The sequence below is a fragment of the Artemia sp. Qi Xiang Cuo genome, chromosome 14 (assembly GCF_049724085.1).
Source record: "Artemia sp. Qi Xiang Cuo chromosome 14, ASM4972408v1, whole genome shotgun sequence".
Lineage (NCBI taxonomy): Eukaryota > Metazoa > Arthropoda > Branchiopoda > Anostraca > Artemiidae > Artemia > Artemia sp. Qi Xiang Cuo.
In genome coordinates, this window is record NC_142807.1 from 13,076,019 (window position 1) to 13,091,029 (window position 15,011).

At 34.0% G+C, this 15,011-nt stretch overlaps 1 protein-coding gene across 1 annotated transcript in view; it reads left to right on the plus strand.

Moving 5' to 3' along the window:
- LOC148944153 (chromosome transmission fidelity protein 8 homolog) overlaps nucleotides 1-15,011 on the plus strand; it is a 32,427-nt gene that overhangs the window by 9,672 nt on the left and 7,744 nt on the right. The window contains exon 2 of the mRNA XM_089099671.1: nucleotides 14,533-14,659. Within this exon, the coding sequence (XP_088955797.1) occupies nucleotides 14,533-14,659 (127 nt within the window). The remainder of the gene's footprint in view (nucleotides 1-14,532; nucleotides 14,660-15,011) is intronic.

Here is a 15,011-nt window from a genome sequence, read left to right on the forward strand (position 1 = left end):
GTTTTAAATAACAATTTAAAAAAAATACATTTTAACATTTTTTTGGCTTTTTTATAGAATATATGTCATGTAGGCTAAGGCTGAACTGCTGCTTTTTTTTATTGCTTTTGGCTGCTCTTTTGGATATTATTCATTTTTTATTTTGGGGATTCATTCCAAATTATAAACTCATAAATACCTAATATCAGCTAAATTATAAACTGCATCTAAAATGAGTAAACTTATCAAATTGAAAAATATGTGATGAACACTTCACATGAGAACACTTCAATTACAATGAAGCAAAAAACACTTAATGGCTTATTTGGTATGAAGAAAAATGAAGTGCCAGCTATTTTGTTGGGTAAAAATGAAAAGCTCATCCATTTTAAATGTAATTAAATGAAATAATATGCAGACTGAAGTAGCTCAAGGAAGATGTTGAGATTTTCTTCCAAGTTCATTACTTTTAATCCAAGCAAAATGTAAGGAGACTTAGTATCAGTTATTGAGTTTAAGCTTTGATTTCCAAATGCTCCCAAAAATTACCCAATTTAAGAAACTTGCAACAATAAGTCATCTGTGGTCAAAATACTCAAAGATTCCTCTTTGATCCCCACCCAGGCTCAAAGCTTCTGCTATGGTCATATCAATAGAAATATCCAGAGTTTCTTTTTAAAATAGCTTTCAAGCGTAGTTAGGGGTGTTTAGCCTTTTTTGCTTTTCTTCAAAGCTTTGAAAAAAAGTGTTATAAAATTCCAAATGTTACATTTGTTATATTTGTGCATATTTTTGGTAATCCTTTGTGTGGTGATCGAATTTTTTAAACCACTGTAGATACGTAAGAACGTTGCAACATCTGGTACCCTGAGGTCATAAGACTGTCAAAGGCTCTTCCTTGAACCTCCCAAATTGAAAGCTTTTATTATGACCTGGCCTTTTAATGTAACTTGGGCACAGGACAAAGAGCGTCATTGTCACCCGAGCGCAGCGTTAGGTGGGGATGTCGATATTGCTTTCATCACACCAATTCGTTTTAGTGCGAATCTGCCTGGTACTTAAGAGTGAATGTTTTCAAAGTAAACTCGTTTCATCAATAAGAAAAAAAAGGGTTGGACGCATGTGTCCCTTTCCCTTTGGACGATAAAACTATACACGTGCTGTATCAAGTATAACTCACGAAAATCTGGAATTTTTGTCAACTTTTTGGCATCCCTGCTTTCAATAAAAAAAAATCAAGTTACTATCACTTAAATATAATAACTCCCTATGCCCCCCCTCTGGATACCATCTTGATGGGATACCGTCTCTGCTTTAAATAAAAAAAAAATAAACTTATTGGCATCCCTGCTTTCAAAAAAAAACTTCGAGGTGTTATCATTTAAATATGATTTCTCCCTACCCCCCCCCCCCTCTGGATACCACCCTGATAGGATGCCGTCTCTGCTTTAAATTAAAAAAAAAAAAATTTTGGCATCCCTGGTTTCAATAAAAAAATTTCGAGATATTATCATTTAAATGTAATACCTCCTACCACCTTGATAGGATACCGTCTCAGCTTTACATTAAAAAAATAATTTACTTAATAATTAACTAGGTCACTATATGGTTCAAACAAACACGCAAAATAACGTTAAACAGCTTAGTGTTCCTTGAAAAAAAATTGAGGGTATGAGTAAAGGCAACAACAAAAATGTCGAAATTATTCAGATATACCTCAAATTATTGGAAAACTGAGTCATAGATTCACCGTGACATTCAATAATATCCAAAGAATCTAATTAAAAGGGAGCACACACAAAAGCCAAATTAGAGCAGTAGCCTATGAGAAATTGCAAAATACCCAAGACAATGAACAAGCCCCAATGGGGGGGGGGGCCCCGGGTCTATTAAAATATTTGAATGGTTTCCCAGGGTATTTGATATCATTTTCTTCTGTCTCCCCTTTAAATGAAAAAAATAATTATCTTTTTGGCCTCCCTGTTTTCAATAAAAAAAATGAGGTATTATCATTTAAAAATGATAGCCCCCTATCCCCCCCCCCCTATAGGCAATAATTTACAATTTTTTTATGAATCATATTTTTGGGGTAACTTCCGTTTCAATCTTTAATTCCCCAACCTTGTACATAGCTTAGTCTATAGCTAAATTTTGTCTCAATATAAGGGTTTTCTTGGGGGGGGGGGTAAAAAATTTTCAGAAAGAAGATTGTATTTTCTTTAGTCTATCAGGGGTTCAACAATTGAGCATTAAACATTAAGAAAATCTTATCTAAAAACAACAAAAGAAAAAAAATTCTGTAAACTTATAATTCAGCTGTAGAAACAATCTGTTGGCTATCAATTTCAAAATCCAACTGAAGGCTGAAGCTGTATAATAGTGAATGCGTTCTATAATTCTATTCAACTTCAAAATAAAATTCTTGACTACAAATGATGTAAGAAATAGCAATTGGGAAACTGCATTCGAAATGATTTAAACTCATTTAATAAAGACGATACTTTTTTTTTGTCAACATTTGAAGAACTGTGTATATTGCAATATTTGCAATTGCATATTGCATCTCTCTGGTTTTTATACAAAGTAACAAAGCAGCTGAAAATTAACGAACAAGAGAGTAGTGAAGAATTATGGTATACAAAGTAATATTTGGCAGGGAAAGTCACTGGTGTTTAATCACTTGGGGTGGCACCGTGATTTTCGGGGATTCGGGGAACAAAATTTTTTTTGGGGTGATGCATAGATTTTCGGAGAAATTCCCGAAAATTCGGGGATAGTGCAAGCCCTGCTTGATTTCTAATCAGGAAAATCGAAATACTAAACCACATGAGAAAGAAAAGCTCCGACTTTGCGGTTGACGCAATAAAGAATTGCCGCAAAATTAATTAAGTCAGCCCAACGCCGCCGCCTCTGCCGGCGGCGTGGCGACACTTCAGTGGCGGTCGACCGGGCCTCTCGTCGGCGGGGTTCGGTCGATCCGCCGGCGCGGCGCCGGGGTCTAGGCGAAACACTCGGTTGAAGTGCAGGTGATTCTTGAATCATGAGGGGCCCCACCCTCCTCTTCTGATTCTGAGGATAGCAAGTTATCATCTCTTGATTCCGATGCAGGCTTACTCAGCGGTATATTGGTGACGGCCCACCTGCCCAGAGTCTCGGGCAAGTGACCCAAAAAATTTGGAAAAATTGAAATTTGTTCAGAATGCAGGGCTGAACTTAGGCAATGAATAGGTACTATTTGGAAGATGAAGATGGCTTTAAAACGATCGTTTGCCTGTTATTCCAAGCAAATTAATGCTCCTATCTCAATTCTAAGTTCTTGGTCAACCTACCTAAGACCATAGGTGGGTGCGCCTTGTTTGCCTCTCATTCCAGGTAATCTAATGGTCCTATGCCAATTTTAAACTCTTGGTCAACCATGCCTGAGACTCTAGGCAGGCACTGCCTTTCCAAAACTAACACACAAGTATTTGTCCAATAAGAGAGTCACACTTACTCCCACCATTTACCCATGCCATTTAAACATTTGCCTCTCAATTATTTGGATTGGCCGTTTCAGTTTCTTGTTAGGGGGAGGCAAAACTAAATTGGAATCCCTTTGCCGCGAATTTTTGATATTTCGAGTAAAAAATGCCTTGGAAAGAAGTAGAAAACAGCAAAACATTGTATAAACATTGCCAAAAATGCAAAATGTTTCAGGAAGTCCAGAATAAAAGAGGGGGAGGGGGCAAATGTCCCCTCCGTGCCTACGCCCATGCATGGGCCATGTCCCAAGTACCAATAGGACTACTTGGGACAGTCCCAAGTACAGAACCTTATATGTCACTGTAATCATGTAATTTTTTCAACAATTATGACAAAAACACAGCAAAAACACTGATTCTAGTTCATAAGAATACTAATCAACAAACCAGAGCAAGTAAATGATTACTGTAAACCTAACACTTCCCAAGACAGTTCATGGAACTACACAAAAAAATTTTGATGTCTAGCTTGAAATTTCTGATCCTTCCACAAAAGAACAAAATGGCTACTGTCAAATTCAAACTTCTGCAGATGCCATCTGATAGAGAGATACTTCCCTACAATTGTTTGTGAATTTTTTGCTAGATGGCTTCACTGTATGTTAAGCCTGTCGCAAGTATGGAGGTGTCTCAAGTACGGGGCCTTCCCCCTACTACTTATCTTGCTATTTGTAGGGGTTACCAAACCAGTGCCTGCATTTACATACCAGAACCAAAATAATGCAATTTTTCTTTACCAAACATCAATTATAATGCATATACAATACAATTATAATAAATAATACAAATACATGTAGTCTGTCATCTAAATCCAGATATAAAAATCTAAACAAATAAAATACAAATAAGACAGCTCTAATATAAATATGCAGGAATAAAATAGGGAATGAACCAGTCCAGTAGTCCTAACAAAATTACTTAATACGTTTGTGCTTAGTCATCCAGCCCAGATTCAAGGGAAAATGGTGGAGAGAGAACTAGTCATTTGTCTGAGAAGGGGATAACCTAGGTCTCTGTAGCCTAGTTATAGCACCTTCTGGGCTAGGCATAGATTCCTTTATGTTTCCTCTCTGCTTTGCCAGGGCTGCTGGTAACTGCTGACACTGTGTGAAAGCTTGAACCTTCTCTATTTAGGTTTCCAATTGAGTTATTCAGGCTACAGACTGCATTTTGAAAATGTTTTAATGCTAACTAAGGAATCAGTTAGCAAATAGAAGTTATAACCTGGGTTAGATCAGAGATCTGCTTTGTAACACCTTCATACATGGTCATGTACTTCATGTTGAGTTTCTCAATTGGAGGTTGATTAGGAGTCAGTGAAGTGAAATATTCTGTATATACCATGGGAACATGTTCTGTATGAGTTGGAAGTCCCTTCTTCAAGATCTCAGGGTATGCCATCTGTTCACAAGGCCATGCAAGGTTCTTTGTCTTCTATATTATGTTTATTCTTGTGTCACTTGAGGTTCCCTCTATTTTACCTTAAATGACCTTAAATCACACTTGCCAGCGATGGGATGATCCTGTAACTTACCCCAACTCAAGGTATCCTGGGGTAATCAGTTAGTTCATGATACTATTTTGTAAATTATTTCACCAAAATCAATATAGCCAGCCATTTTTTTTTTTTTTTTAGCAAAATAGCAGAAATTTTTTTGGTAATTTTTTTATATAGCAGCTTTTTACTACTTTGAAAAGTTGCTGATGCATTTTTCAGTTCTAGGCGTTTACCCACCCCCCCATAAAATAACCCCAGAAAATACCCCCCCCCTGCCATGGAAAATAAGGCTTTCCAAATTTGAGAATTTTATTTGAGTTTTATTTTTTTAATTTCTATAGGAGGAAGGAATTTTGGTAATTGTGTATTATGCGCAACTCACTCAAGTTTACACTGTATAAAACTCAAAAACAAAACCGTTTTTTTCATTATTTTTTTTTTCAGCTTACCGCGAGACAAGACAAAGACAAGTGACAGAATATATGGGAAATATATAATTTGGGCTATATATTTGCACATAGGGGGGGGGGTAAAGTATTTGGATAATTTGAAGTCAGAAAACAATTCTGTCTTGTTATATGGCCACTGAGAAATTACAGAAGAAGAGCGAGGTATCTGGAAATTTTTTTAACTGACTAAAAAAAAAAAAAAAAAAAAACAAAAAAAAAAATCCCAGTATAAAGCAAATGTAATGTTTCATTTAAGTGTTTTTTCCATGTATTAAATTATTTTTTTTCAATCACAGTTTTTTCAAGTATTAAGTACTATTATTAGGTTAATGTAGTGTTTCATTTAAGTGTTTTATAATGATCACTGATCAAAGTTTATGTTATTTGTTCCTTTCATTTATGTTATTTTACTCTGTTCATGGCCGTATATTTGGCTTTAAAATGCATCTATCTATCTATCTAATATGCAGAATACTTGTACCAAACACATTTTACATGCAGACACGCTATACTTCACCCCCCCCCCCTAATGTTCAAATCTATTAGCCCAAATTTATTTCTAAAGTAACGAAAAACTGGTGTGTTCTCAAATTTTACTCAGTGTAAACTTGATTGAGTGGCGCATAATACACAAGTACCAACACTCCTTCCCCCAGCAGAAATTAAAAAAATACAACTCAAATAAAATTCTCAAATTTGGAAAGCCTTATTTTCCATGAGAGGGGGGTATTTTCAGGGGAGGTGATCGCCGGGGGGAGGGGGGGGGGTAAATGCTAAATGAAACTCAGAGAGGAAAGAAACTAAAAAAATGAAAAATAAAATCAAAAAGGGTGAAAAAACGAGGATTTTGTCAGCCAGTGGTGAACCATGAAGAAGACAAAAAAAGCAAATATTTCGACAAGGACCTCCGCCTTTTCGTCCTCAGTGCTAAGCAAAAAAGAAGACAAAGAAAAAAACGAAAATCTAACCTTTCGTTGTTTACCTTACGAAGACAGAACAGACACTGAATAAAAACCAGGCAGGAATCAATGAAAATAAATTTACCAAGATCATTGGGCAAGAATCTTTCGCCTTGCAATAGTTTTAGCTGGTCTACAATTTTAATTTTCATTAGGTATGCAAATAGCTTCTTTTAAGTTATTTCGGGTGAAAATATTGAATGAGTCCTTCAAGATTAAACTGTCGTAAATTGGGCTTATTAAAATATCTCCAGTAACTCTATTTATTGCTAAATTTTGGTTCGTATATTTTTTTATCTCAATTGCATCTTCAAAAGTTTGTGGTACACCCTTTACAGTTGATATTAAAGCTGCCTCGTCAAACAGAACTAGATGGGTCGGATTTACGAAAATATGCGAAGCCAATGCCGAATCAAAGTTGTCATTGTTATTTTTTAATCTCAGGGACTTATCTATTGAAATTTTGTGCTCATGCAAACGCTCACCTAGTTGTTGATGGGTCCTACCAATGTAAAATTTTCGACAAGAACACGATATTCTGTAGACACAACTTCCCAGCGCAGTGTCTGTTTTATACTTTCCTGAGTTGAAGAAGTCTTCAACTTTTTGTCCGGTTTGGGAAGGAACAGAAAGATTACGTTTTTTTAAAGATCTTTTAAACTTATCGCCAAGTTTTGGGACGCATAGTAAAACGATCAAAGTTTTTTTCTCAATTGCCAATATCACTGAATCAAGGGATACAATCCCCGTATTTTGTTCTTTTATCTTTTTTAATCGTTTATCAATTATATTTTCAATGTTTTATTGGGTAACCTTTGCAGAAAAGAATATCCTTGACATAATTTAGTTCAGAATTTATATGATTACGGGAACAAATTTTAAAACTCTGTAGACTAAAGAGATTATTACCCCTCTTTTCACAGAAGGAGGGTGATGGGAAGAGAAATGTAGATATCGATCATTATGAGTCGGCTTTCTATATATAGAAAATTCAAGACTAGGATTAGATTTTATAATCAAAACATCCAAGAAAGGCAGTTCACCTGAATCTTCGAGTTCCACTGTGAACTGGAGATTCGAATCAAAAGAGTTCAAATATGCCAAAAAATCTCTTAGAGAGTTTTGTTCATGTTCCCAAACAGAAGGGATATCATCAACAAAACGATACTAGATTGAGTGTTTTAAGTGAAAATTATTCAAAGCAGACTGTTCTATGAAATCCATGAAAAAAATTGCCAAACAAGAAGACAAGAAAATGCCCATGGATGAGCCCATTATTTGAAGGAAATATTTGTTTAAGAATTGAAAACACGAGGAAAATTTATTGTAGAGACGGACAAGGTTCATTATAGTAACAATTTCTAAAGTTTTGTAATCTAACCAAGCTGAATTTTCCTATAATTTAATTTGTAAGGCCTTCTCACATTTATGGATATTGCATGAAGTGTACATAGAAACTTTATCAAAACTAGATAAAAGGGTATTATCTGTTGTATTTTGATTTTTAAATTCTCAACAAGATCCATGGAGTTTTTTATATAAGATTTCTGTGTGTTTAAAAGAGGCTTAAAAATGGTGGCTAAGAAGCTTCCTATACCCGTAACTGGAGAACTATAACATGCTACAATTGGAAGCAACGGAATATCTTTCTTATGGATTTTAGGCAGACTATAAAATATTGGGGCCGAGCAACCTTTGCGGTAACATTTTCTTTACATTTGAGAGGTAAATAGTCTAGTATTTTTTAAAATTCCTAGTTCTTTTCTCAACTTTTGTGTGTATTTGTCTGTGGGATCAAATTTTATTTCTTCGGAAATATTTTTATCTATTAAAAGGGTGCTAACTTTTAATTGATAATCTGCAGAATTCATAATTACAACTGTGTTTCTCTTGTCCGCTTTCGTAATTACTGTGTTTTTGTCTTTTTTTAAATTTCGGAGGATTTTAATTTCTTCCTTTGATTGAGTTGAAATTGACAAAGATGGCCTATTGTTGAAACTGTTGAAATTCCAGTTTTGAGAATTTTTCCGATAAACGAGTTTTGCTAAATGGAATATGTGTCTGAAAGACCTATGTGAGATTTGTAAAATCTGGTGAAAATCTTGAGGGGACAAAATCTGATATATTAAGTATTTTATTACTAAGGACATATCTTCTGGATCTATGGTCTTTTAAAATATGTGTTAAAGTTTTGAAACCCATTCTCTGAATAAATGGGCCCTCAGATTGTGTGCCTAAATTCAGGTTGAAACGTAAACAAGGTGGAAGATTTCTATTTTTTTTGCCAGTTAATAATAAATCAAACTTACAATTATTATTAGTATGTTTCTTAACACAATTTACAAAATCTACACAAATAGTGGTTCTATAATACCCATAATCTTGGCATAAGAATATTTATGGGCCAAACTGATCATGACTTATATACGAAAACAGGGAAAAAAAAGAAAGTAACAAAATAAAAAATTATATCAAAAAGGATGAAAAAAATAGGATTTTGTCAGCCAGTGGCGAACCCATAAATTTTTCCAAGTTTATCGCCAAGTTTCGGGATTGTAGACCAGCTAAAACTATTGCAAGGCGAAAGATCCTTGCCCAATCATCTTGGTAAATTCATTTTCATTGATTCATGCCTGGTTTTTATTCAGTGTCTGTTCTGTCTTTGTAAGGTAAACTTCGAAAGGTTAGATTTTCGTTTTTTTTTTCTTTTTGTTTAGCACTGAGGACGACTTGGCGGAGGTCCTTGTCGAAATATTTGCTTATATTTTGTCATCTTCATGGTTTGCCACTGGCTGACAAAATCCTCGTTTTTTCATCCTTTTTGATTTAATTTTTCATTTTGTTAGTTTCTCTCCTTTCTGACTTTCATTTGTCATGCATAGCCAGTGTGGCCTAAAAATATATCTGCGCCAAGCTTACGGGGATCATTGGACCACTATTGTTTTAGATTTTTTAAATTGTGTCAAGAAACATACTAGTACTATCTGTCAGTTAGATTTCTTAGAAACTTGTAAAAGACATTGATTTCTTCCACTTTCTTTAGGTTTCAACCTACATTTAGGCGCACAATCCGAAGGCCCATTTATTCAGAAAATGGGTTTCAAAACTTTAACACATATTTTAAAAGACCATAGATCAGAAGTACGTCCTTAGTAATAAAATACTTAATTTAAAATCCTTATTATATCAGATTTTGTCCCCTCAGATTTTCACCAGATTTTACAAATCTCACATAGGTCTTTCAGACACATATTCCATTTAGCAAAACTCGTTTATCGGAAAAATTCTCAAAACTGGAATTTCAACAGTTTCAACAAACACGGATTTTCCTTGCTAGATTTTGTCCTGGTCCTCCTTTGAAAATCTATCCTCAAGGTATTTACATCGAAGGAACTAAGTATTCTTTCAAAAGGACCAAAATTTGCAATGGCTCAAACACACGTAAATACATCAGAAATTATTACGGGCGTGGAGTCTGCTATTTTTAGCTCTCACGGTGAAGTTGAAAATCCAGACCTAATCAGAGTTGAAATTGTAAAGAGTATTCTTGATTATAGGTCATCTTTGTCACTTTCAACTCAATCAAAAGAAGAAATTAAAATCCTCCAAAACTTAAAAAAGGCAAAAATACAGTGATTACGAGAGCGGACAGGGGAAACGCAGTTGTAATTATGAATTATGCAGATTATCAATGAAAAGATAGCACACTTTTAATAAATAAAAATACTTCCAAAGAAACGAAATTTGATCCCAAAGAAAAATACACACAGAAGTTGAGAAATGAACGAGGAATTTTACAAAATACTAGACTATTTACATCTCAAATGTACAGAAAATGTTACCCTAAAGGTTGCTCGGCCCCAATGTTTTATGGTCTGCCTAAAATCCATAAGAAAGATATTCCGTTACGTCCAATTGTAGCATGTTATAGTTCTCCAGCTACGGGTATAGGAAGCTTCTTAGCCACCATTTTTAAGCCTCTTTTAAGCACACAGATATCCTATATAAAAAACTCCATAGATCTTGTTGAGAATTTAAAAAATCAAAATACAACAGATAATACCCTTTTATCTAGTTTTGATACAGTTTCTATGTACACTTCATGCGATGTCCATAAATGTGAGCAGTCTTTACAAAGAAAATAATAGGAAAATTCAACTTGGTCGGATTAGAAAATTTTAGAAATTGATAAAATAATGACCCTTGTTTGTCTTTGAAACAAGTTCTTCTCGTATTTTAAATTCTGAAAAAAAATTTGTCCTTCAAATAATGGGCTCATCCATGGGCACTGTCTTGTCTCCTTATTTGGCAAATTTTTACATGGATTTCATAGAACAGTCTGCTTTGAATAGTTTCCACTTAAAGCACTCTATCTGGTTTCGTTTTGTTGATGATATCCCTTCTGTTTGGGAACATGAACAAGACTCTGTAAGAGATTTTTCGGCATATTTGAACTCTTTTGATTCGAATCTCCAGTTCACAATGGAACTCGAAGATTCAGGTAAGCTGCCTTTCTTGGATGTTTTGATTATAAAAACTAATCCTAGTTTTGAATTTTCTATATATAGAAAGCCGACTCATAATGATCGATATCTACATTTCTCTTCCCATCACCTTCCTTCTGTGAAAAGAGGGGTAATAATCTCTTTAGTCGACAGAGTTTTAAAAATCTGTTCCCGTAATCATATAAATTCTGAATTAAATTATGTCAAGGATATTCTTTTCTGCAATGGTTACCCAATCAAACTCATTGAAAATATAATAGATAGACGATTAAAAAAGATAAAAGAACAAAATAGGGAGCTTGTCCCCCTTGATTCAGTTGCACCGGCAATTGAGAAAAAAAACTTTCATCGTTTTACCATATATCCCGAAACTTGGCGATAAATTTGGAAAATTTTTAAAAAAACGTAATCTTTCTGTTTCTTTCCAAACCCAACAAAAAGTTGAACACTTTTTCAACTCAGGAAAGGATAAAACAGACCCTGCAATGGGTAGCGGTGTATACAGAATATCGTGTTCTTGTCGAAAATTTTACATTGGTAGGACCCATCAACACCTAGGTGAGCGTTTGCATGAGCACAAAATTTCAATAGATAAGTCCCTGATATTAAACAATAAAAATGACAAATTTGATTCGGCTTTGGCTGCCCATATGTTCGTTAATCTGATACATCTAGTTCTGTTTGACGAGGCAACCTTAATATCAACTGTAAATGGCGTACCACAAACTTTTAAAGAGGTAATTGAGATAAAAAAAAATATATGAACCAAAATTTAGCAATAAATAGAGATACTGGAGATATTTCATTAAGCCCAATTTACGACAGTTTAATCTTGAAGGACTCAATCAATATTTTCACCCGAAATAACTTAAAAGAACCTATTTGCATATCTAATGAAAACCGAAATTGTAGACCAGCTAAAACTATTTTGTTACTTTCTCTCCTCTCTGAGTTTCATTTGTCATGTATAGCCAGTGTGGTCTAAGAATGTATTTGTCAAGGATATACTTTTCTGCAATGGTTACCCAATCAAACTCATTGAAAATATAATAGATAGACGATTAAAAAAGATAAAAGCACAAAATAGGGAGCTTGTCCCCCTTGATTCAGTTGCACCGGCAATTGAGAAAAAAAACTTTCATCGTTTTACCATACATCCCGAAACTTGGCGATAAACTTGGAAAAATTAAAAAAAAAACATAATCTCTCTGTTTCTTTCAAAACCGAACTAAAAGTTGAACGCTTTTTCAACTCAGGGAAAGATAAAACAGACCCTGCAATAGGAAGTGGTGTCTACAGAATCCCGTGTTCTTGTGGAAAATTTTACATTGGTAGGACCCATCAACAACTAGGTGAACGTTTGCATGAGCACAAAATTTCAATACAGAAGTCCCTGAAATTAAAAAATACCAATGACAACTTTGATTCGGCTTTGGCTTCACATATTTTCGTAAATCCGACCCATCTAGTTCTGTTTGACGAGGCAACCTTAATATCAACTGCAAATGGCGTACCACAAACTTGTAGACCAGCTAAAACTATTGCAAGGCGAAAGATCCTTGCCCAATCATCTTGGTAAATTCATTTTCATTGATTCATGCCTTTTTTTTATTCAGTGTCTGTTCTGTATTTGTAAGGTAAACTTTGAAAGGTTAGATTTTCGTTTTTTTTTTTTTTTTTTGTTTATCACTGAGGACGACTTGGCGGAGGTCCTTGTCGAAATATTTTCTTATATTTTCATCTTCATGGTTTCGCCACTGGCTGACAAAATCCTCGTTTTTTCACCCTTTTTGATTTCATTTTTTAGTTTGTTACTTTCTCTCCTCTCTGAGTTTCATTTGTCATGTATAGCCAGTGTGGTCTAAGAATGTATTTGGGGTAAATGCTGGCCACTGCAGATTTCACTATTAGATTTTAAATAGGCTACTGTAACAATTTAGCTAGGTAAAATAATTTTATCTTAGATACAACCACATTTCAGATACAAAGCAAGTAAAATATTGCTTTCTGGACAAAATTTTTTGATAATTTGAAAGAAAGTAGTAAGTCAGGTGAATAAGATTTTCAGAAATCAGCTTAGATATCAATTCCTGATAATTGTTGGAAGTTTCATTCACCATGTTCAACTACTTTTCTTTTATGTCTAAAAGCAGTAAAAACATGCAAGTAAACTTTCAGGGAGCAACACAGATATCATGTCCTAAAAATCTCTTATGTTGTATTGACTTAGTTAATCTGCATATCATAAAAATATTGAAGACAGTTTGCAGTTCTAATTTATGTTCTGTTTTTTACTCATTATTCCTTTTCTTTATTTGTAGTCCTATTCCTCCAATACTGTACAGTTTGGGTACATAATTAGCTCTATCCAGTGTATCCACTGATTTGTGTATTATTACCGTAAATACATATTGATCAATTGATCTTTACCACCCTATCCATTGATTTGTGCATTATTACCATAAATGCATATTGATCTTGCCTATGGAAAAGGTAGGCTATATCTTGCATTTTGAAAATGTAAATTTTTGGTTTTCTTATGAGAATAATAAAAAAAAATTCTTGTAAAAGAGATTTGCACAGTAAATATAGTATTAACAGTTTTTAATGTTGTGTTTTAGTTTTTTTTTTGTCCTTTGTTGCTTCATATTTTTTTTTTTTTCCAAGGTTTGTCTCATACTAAAACAGAAGAGTAGATTTCCCTGCAGAAGTTTTTGGTTTTGTACCATTGTTGTTTTGTTATGCTAATCTAGCCAGTACAACTTAGAATCTAATAACTTTCTTGTTATATTGGAATTATTTGGAGTATTATTAAAGGCCTTCTGAATATACTGATTAGTGATAACTTCAGGATTAGAGAACGTGTAAATAAGAAAGGACCAGCTTTGTTCAGAACTTGAAATGAACATTTTATAATTTTAAAATCCTAATAAAAATTACGTTTTCCTTCCTTCCTTCATTAAAGGGTTTCCCAGCCAGGTTTGACCATAATTTAGGTTCTGCAAGAAAGAAAAAGTCCCAGTGAAATATGTACATATATGTACAATAAAAAAACTAAAACAACGCATGGTATATATTTTGCAGAATCCCTTAAGACATGTAATTTATTTCAAGAATTCAGCCCTTTTGAAAGGTTGAGAACCAATTCTCTTAAAGTTCAACTGCAAGGACGCTGATAGAGGATTTAGGGGCTCAAACCCTCTAGATAAATAAAAATAGAAAGTTCAAATTGTAACATTAAGAAAAATTATGATACTGTTCTTACAAAAAAAATAAGCTTTTCATACCTTAGCCCCTCCCCAGGAGAAAAGTGTTGCACCTTTGGACAGCTATAACAAACAAAAAAACCAGTTCAATGCAATTCATCTACTTTTTTCTATCCTGTAACATGTTTTTTTGGGGGAGGGGGGGTCAGATTGTATTTTACTGTGGGTGACTAGGCTTTATCCAGAAGTTAGTCATTTTCTCCTACCTTGATTCAATACCTTCATTTTTAATAACATTCATTTCCATAGAATTCAATTTTAATAACATTCTTTTCCATAGCATTCATAAATGAAATTCTTATGAAATTTTAAGCAGTTGTAAAATTATGGATTATATAGCTTTCTACAATTTCAGCAAAACCTGCAAGGATAAAGAAGATCCCGAAGAATGGACTTTGATTGAACTCCAGGGTGATCTCAATTCACGCAGTGATGAACCAATATCTGGAAAACATATTGGAGATCTCCACTATACCAAAGATGTATGCTTTTCATTTCTTCAAATTTGAAAGAAGCTGCTTTTATTTCTCAAAGAAACAACTGACAATTAGTAAATCAAGATATTATGGTATTACTGAGGAAGTTTTTTTTTTTTAATTTGTTAAAAAATTCTTTTGAATCAAGAAAAACAAAATGGAAACAGTCAGCAAAAAAAAGGAGAAAAATCCAGTAGACAGATTATTTTTTTATTTATGTAAATACTATGTAAAAGAACAACAATATAGGCTACAAATATAAACAGTCAAAACTATGTGTCTGTTTTACCAACAGATAAAATATGTCAAACCATAACCCTTGTCAATAGCAACCAATATTCTAAGGGCCAGTTTTTCA